Source organism: Archocentrus centrarchus, chromosome 18 (assembly GCF_007364275.1).
Source record: "Archocentrus centrarchus isolate MPI-CPG fArcCen1 chromosome 18, fArcCen1, whole genome shotgun sequence".
NCBI lineage: Eukaryota > Metazoa > Chordata > Actinopteri > Cichliformes > Cichlidae > Archocentrus > Archocentrus centrarchus.
Window position 1 is genome coordinate 16,307,654 of NC_044363.1, and position 6,774 is coordinate 16,314,427.

General features: G+C 38.8%; 1 protein-coding gene across 1 annotated transcript; it reads right to left on the reverse strand.

The window, feature by feature from the left end:
- Positions 1–1,478: 1,478 nt before the first annotated feature.
- Positions 1,479–5,977, reverse strand: LOC115797028 (pyrin-like). Its single transcript, XM_030753510.1, has 9 exons — positions 5,897–5,977; positions 5,721–5,809; positions 5,495–5,605; positions 4,541–4,636; positions 4,350–4,453; positions 4,141–4,249; positions 3,833–3,965; positions 3,723–3,749; positions 1,479–2,026 (listed from the first exon to the last, which is right to left on the reverse strand). Exons 1-9 carry the CDS (start codon positions 5,973–5,975, stop codon positions 1,479–1,481), a joined length of 1,296 nt encoding a protein of 431 aa, XP_030609370.1. The 5' UTR covers positions 5,976–5,977.
- Positions 5,978–6,774: the final 797 nt, after the last annotated feature.

Below are 6,774 nucleotides of genomic sequence, written 5' to 3' on the forward strand. Positions count from 1 at the left end.
GTGTCAGGGACACACACACACACCCACGCACGCACGCACGCACGCACGCACACAGCAAATTCATTATGAAATCATACAAGACCATTCCACTATTGCAGCTAGCTGACTAGAAGCTTTCCAACGATGTTTTTGAAATTTGCACAGCAGGGAGGTTGTGGCTTAGGAGGTTGTGGCTTAGGAGGTAGCGTGGGTCATCTACTAATCAGAAGGCCACTGGTTCAGTCTGTGGCTCCTCCAGCCTGAGTGCCAAAGTATTCTTGGGCAAGATGCTGAGCCCTGAGGTGCCCCCAGTGCATCCATTGGAGTGTAAACGTTAGGTTAAACATGCTTAGGCTCAGATGAATAAAGCACTTGTGTGAATGAGTGATTGAGGTCTGTAGTAAGAAAGTGCACCAGTCCATTTAACATTTACAGCATAGTGAATAGCTCTTTTTGAAAAATGCCCCATTTCTAGTTACTGGTGGCAAGTATGTAACATCATTTGACTTCCTGATTCATGTTAAAGTGTTTTAACTAGGGGTGGGACTCGATTAAAAAAATTAATCTAATTAATTAGAAGCTTTGTAATTAATTAATCAAAATTAATCGCATTTTAATCATATTTTAATATTTAACATGATAAATATTAATTTACGTTTGGTTGATGAATGAATCAATATACATAAGCTTAAACTTCAAAATGTTGTTTATTTTCCCACCAGTCTACTACACAGACCAATGAAGGGTGGAAGTGCTCCTGTGATAAGCAAACACCTGAAATTAAAGTTAAGCATCATAACTGGATAGTTTTATTCAACATTAATGTCTCACTTAATATAGTTGGAAATTAATCATTAGCTCAGCTGTATTCCTTGATGTTGAAATGTGTCATGCTTGTTTTAACAGCTTATTTTGAATAAAAGAATTAAAATTAAACCACAAAAAGGAGAAAAAGTTTATTCTCCGTTTAACCAGCTGCTTTTACACAGCTGTGCTTCGCACTCACAGCGACATGAGCTACGCAGAGGTGAGGGCAGTGACGCTGATATGAAGGCTAGCTTCCGGCCTTTGCGGACTATGTGGGCTGCGAAGAAGGTGGGCCGGGTCCTTCGAAGGATGCAGCCCCTGAATTTGGACATTGTGCGTCGATATAATCTGTATGCCTGGAACTCGTGCACTGAGAAACGTTCCACGGTGCAAAGTGCGATTAAAATGCGTTAAAAATTTTCATTCGTTAATTTCCCCATAATTAATTAATTGAAATGAACGCGTTAAAGTCCCAGCCCTAGTTTTAAAATATTTATCTTTTTTCTTATCTTGTGTTTCTCAAATTAAAACAAAAGTTAAAATATATAGTACATAAAAGTAAAATAGATGTTTTTATCATAATACTCTAATTGATGAATGTTAAGTGGAAAACATTAAACTCTTACTGCACACCTGAACTTGTCTCTTGTTTATCAGTGATGCATTCACTGCACCAGATCCAGTGCATGTGATTAGGAGTGCTTTAGCACAGCAGAGATGATCAAAGGATCAGTGTTTTTCTCATTTTGTTTCAGATGTGGACTGAAGTACGGGAGGATCTCACCACCGAACAAACACTCAGTGAATGAGAAGATGTGAGACTGAGACGTCACATCGTAAAAGGACACGAGACCTTCCTCATAATCTACAAACACCCCGACCTTCTGAGGTTTCTCTTTCAGTGAAAGGCTCACGGGTGGTGCTGTCAGGGCTGCATATTTTTTGTCTTCATAATGTACAACAGCCCAGTAACCGTTATCAGGGTTCAGCGAGAGTTTCCCCTTGCGGTTAGCGTCACGTCGCGCCACTCCCAGATCCCACCCGGTCTTGTGGCTGACCTCCACCTCCCAGTATGCCCTCCCGGAGGTCAATCTGTTGAGCCCCAGGACACTTCCAAACATATCAAACCTCTGTGGAGAATCAGGACCTTTGGCTGTCTTCCCAACATCTCTCACTTTTTTCCCATCATCAGAAAGAACGAGGCTCTGGTGTGCAGTAGCTGGATCCAGCTTCACATCCACTGCAGGAGAAAGAATACAAGTGATTAAAGAAAACACAATCATGTGGTCATAGAGACACTGTAATTCACTGCTTATGATAACACAGGACAACACATAGCAGTCACTTTTTATTTTATTCACTTTTCTTCTTCTATTCAAGCTCTCTGGGGAAGAGCTGGGCCATACACAAACATGGCAGCAAGCATTGGTATGGAAACATTAGTGAGACCACTTTTGCTCTTGGTCAAATCTCATTTTTCAGGAGATCAATAGATTCAATGTTCATCCCTACCATAGATAAAAGAACACAATGAGGTTTTACACTATCAACAGACAGCTAGAGTGTCTGAAGGCTTGACTGAAGGTCTTCACAGTGGCAAAATAGATGACAACAAACAGAAGAGGCTCAGATCATTCACCCAGTCTGACCCTTTGAGGCCTTGGAGTCATCTCCAGAATATCCATACCAAATACAAACTTCATAATTATGTTAGCCAAATAGCGTTTTAATGTGTTTTATTGTTAACGGAACAATTAATTAATATTTTTTATCCAATGAATGTGCTAAATTTCAAATATTCGTTTCACATAGCTGATGAAATCTCACAGTATCAAAGCACTGAATTCATTTTGTTGACTCTGCTGCTCTCCAAGAGGTAGGCTACATCAGATGAGGTTCACATGCCCAAATTTGTGAAGATTAAACTTTGCACAAATGTTTTGCATCTGCAAGTGTGTGGTGATGTTGTGTTGCTATCTGTTAAAACAAACAAACAAACAAAAAAAACAATAGTTTTTTTGTTTGTTTTGTTTTTTACAGGACACTTTATTTTGGAAAATATCTGAGGTCAGCTGAGCAGTTTTAGAAATATATAGTTATGACTAAGCTGAACACACTACAGCTGGAAAAAACAAACAAACAAAAAACTACCTGGTTGTGTGTTAAAAAGACGACAACCCGCAAAATACTGAAAATAACACAATTATAACTTGTCTCATAGGGTTTCACTGCCTCACCAGTTACCAGTATCAACGGGATAATGAGTAAAAACTTATTACTGGTAAATCTAAAACTGATCACATTAGAAAATTTATATTTATTTTGATTACACCTAACTAAACCTCAGCCAGACAAGTCTAATTCTGGACAATAAAAACATCAATAAATCAATAAATAACTGGAAGCTTTTACATTGAAAATGCAAAGACCTCATCTAAGTTTTAAAATGAAATTGAGCGCCCTCTTGCGGTCGTAGACAAAAGTGTGAATAACGTGTTCGGTTTTCTCCGTCAAATCCTGAGAGAAATACGTAAATGTGGATTTCCTCAGATTTCTGAAAAGTCTACGCAGACTAAATGGCATTAGATGAAACTGGAAAAATGAAAACAATAAATAAGCTGCTTCTTATGTAACGCTTTACTTGAGTACTCAAAATGCTTTATACAACATTCCTCAATCATACAAGCACTTTGGGATTTTTCCCTCAGATACTTTGGCATTCTGACTGGAGAACAAATAATTTACTCTATGAATCTGAGAGCTTTTACTTTGAAATTTTTTCAAAGCATATTGGTCTTTCAATAAGAAATTGAGGGTCTTTATTTTGAAGATTTGTTCCCTACTGTTTTTCATCACCATGTGTTTATTCCGCATCAAAATGTAGAACAATCACCATTTTTTATGTTTAAATAGGGCTTTTATTTTGAAATACACACCTACAAACGAAGAAATCCTCTTGAGTTCTGTGGAAACAGAAATGTAAGTAAGTAGCAATATTTTTTATATGCAGATTTTAATACAAGTCATGACAAACTGAAAGACTCACCAATGGATGAAACTTTTTCCATTTCCTGCTGAATTTGCTTCATCATGTCTGAGGTCGTAGCTCGCAGGGTACCCAAGGACAGTGAAGTGTCAACATATAAATGTTTCCACTCATCAGTAGATTCAGGAGGAACCTGTGTGTGTTTGTGTGTGTGCAGAGGGTAAACATCAACTTATGACAGACAAGATTAAATAAGTTTAAAGAAACAGAAGTGGCACAGTGTTGAACAAAATGTTTACTCTTCTAAGTGTCTTTATTCTCCAGTGTTAGAACGACCAGAAGATGGATCTCACATCCTCGGGACCCACCTTGAAGTTTGGGGTTCTGTGTGACTCATCGATGGCCTTTTTGAGCACATCGATTTCTCTTTGCAGCTTCTGGATGACATCTTGTGCATCTTTTTTTACTTTCCATCTCCTAAAGAGTGCATAAGAGAGCCCATTTTAATAAAATGCATTGCCCCATAACAGCCCAAAGGTCCCCTTTGGTTTTCCACTGATAAACTGACAGGACCAACCTCTCCTCCAGAGGCTGAAGGGCTTTCTGCCGAGCATCCTCCACAACTCTGATCACCTCTGAGAAGAAATTGTTGACTTCCAGCCACTCGGCATCCAGACTACTCTGAAAAGAGAGTGGAGGTGTTAAAGTAACATCAAAGCAAGACACCAAACAAATAAAAATGAATCAAGCACCTGTCGCAGTCTTTACCTTGCAGTCTATCACCGATGATCTGACTTCGGCCAGCTTGTGCTCTCTGATGTGAATTTTCTGCTGCAAATCAGATTTAATCTTTTCTTGTTTTGCCTTGAAAAAAGACAAAAGGGCTCAAAGTTAAAGGTCTCATGCTGGCAGTCATGTTAGCAGCTCTGTGAATCTGCATGGCATTTAATACCTGTTGAGAAATGTCACTGGAAGCTAAAAATATTAACCTCATGGTGGCGCTACAGTGCTGTGAGAAAATATTTGCCCCTTTGTTTTGTCACACTTAAATGTTTCAGATTATCAAACAAACTTTTAATATTAGAAAATCATAACCAGAATAAATACAAATTGTGATTTTTTTTAATGATTATTTCTAAAACAAAAAACAACCAAACAAAAAAACAAAACAAAACTTGGTTAACCACAAATCATTGTTGATGTAACGAGGGGAGGCAATTACTTTTTCACATAGGTCCATGTAGGTTTGGATACCCCCCCCCCCCCCCAAAAAATGAACTCATCAATTAAAAACTGCATTTTGTATTTAATCAACTTATTTTGGTTTAATAGTCTGAAACATTTAAGTGCAAAAAAAAAAAAAAAAAGCCAGTCCCGCTCCCAAAATAAATAAATACACACACACACACACACACACACACACACACACACACACACACACACACACACACACACACACACACATATATATATAAAAAATCTGGTACAACAAAAACTGTTTAAGTCTCTAAGCAAATATTCCACCTTCATAATATTTGTACTGTTGTACTAGCAGTCTCTGAGGCTTCACCTCCACTAAATCTGAGTGTCTAAACTGTGTGGGCCTCCAAGCAGTGTTTGTGCTCTTGCTGCCTTTTGGAGCATTTTGTTTGTTTGAGATCGTTGCTCTGTTACTCGGCTCTGCTTCCAACAGTTTTATTAGCTGTATCAGAACTGTGTTACCTTTTGTAGCTTTTTAGTCTTCTTCTCTTTCTCCCTGTCATTTTCTTTCTCTTTAGGATCAATTGCTGATTGCTGAGCTGCTTTTGTAGGAACTTCCATGAGTTGTGCCACCTAAAAGATGAAACCATTAATTTTTAAATGAAATCTTTCTACAGTTTAACTTTGAAGTCAGCAGTGAATCTGTTGTACTAAACGGTTCATCTAAACGGTTGTACTTAAAAAGCACCTGCTGTCCACCAGTGCAGAAGTCCAGAGCTCGACGAGCTTTGTCTGAGCTCACGGTGTCTTGATGAGAGTGCTGTGGAGTCTCAAAGACTGCAGAGAAAAAAAACAGTCACTGACAAGCAAAGCTGGTTTGAACTGTTGTGTCTGTTATCTGTTACGAATGGTTGTAACACATACATGATGCGTTTGTCTCCACCATTGTGGCCTTCGTGTCTGCAGGATCCATGTGGGTGGTGAGGGTCTGTAACACCGGCATGAGCACAGGCTATAAGAGGAAAGTAGACAGTACCATTCAGTGGGTTTTGCTAACCACGGCTTTCTTGTGTGTTTGAAAAAATAAATATAGAAATATAAAATGAAGGTAGAAAACTTGAAATTCAGATTTAAGTGATTTAGGTTCAAACACTTGTTTGGCCACAGCAGGACAGTCAAAGGTGTCACAAATCTGTACCTGTGCACCGGAGCTGAAATCAAACCCCTGAAGATTGTTGTCCAAGCTTGAACCCGCTGGCAGGGACTGAGTTTCAACCACTGTAAGAAAAGAGGAGTAACCATTGTTGTTTTTTGGAGGGTCATTTCTGGTTATAAATTAGTCAAAGTATAATGCGTACATGATTTAATGATCTCTACTACTGCAGCTTGTCTGGCTGGAGGATCAGTTTGGGAGATGAAGCCTGATGGCGGAAGCATTTTCTGCTGAAGAGAAAAGGCATGATTATATATTTAGATACTGATCTAGAGTCATTTTTCAGATTTCTGTGAACAAGCCGTACCTCTTCCTTGACTGGAGTGCTGAAAATCGGTCTGCTGTCCTGTTGATGAGATTCTTCCTGCTGATTTTTCCAGAGGTGCATTTTACTCTCCTCATGTTGATTCGGCATGCATCCCGCCTCTGCCTGGAGGACTTCAAGGTCCTGATCAAGTATAATTCTGGGCCAGTTGTAGTAGTTCGTGTTTGAAGAAAAATCTGTTGTGTTTGTGTGAGACATTAGGGAACAATTATATTCAATCTGTGTGCTCTTTGTTTTATTAAAAAACAAAACAAAACAGCATTT

Excerpts from the sequence above, each read along its gene's own strand:
- LOC115797028 (XM_030753510.1), bottom strand. The coding sequence starts at position 5,975 with ATGCCGGTGTTACAGACCCTCACCACCCACATGGATCCTGCAGACACG. Across the intron at positions 5,810-5,896 it reads GGTGGAGACAAACGCATCAT|TCTTTGAGACTCCACAGCAC; the intron begins GTATGTGTTACA and ends TTTTCTCTGCAG. Across the intron at positions 4,454-4,540 it reads CATCGGTGATAGACTGCAAG|AGTAGTCTGGATGCCGAGTG; the intron begins GTAAAGACTGCG and ends CTCTCTTTTCAG.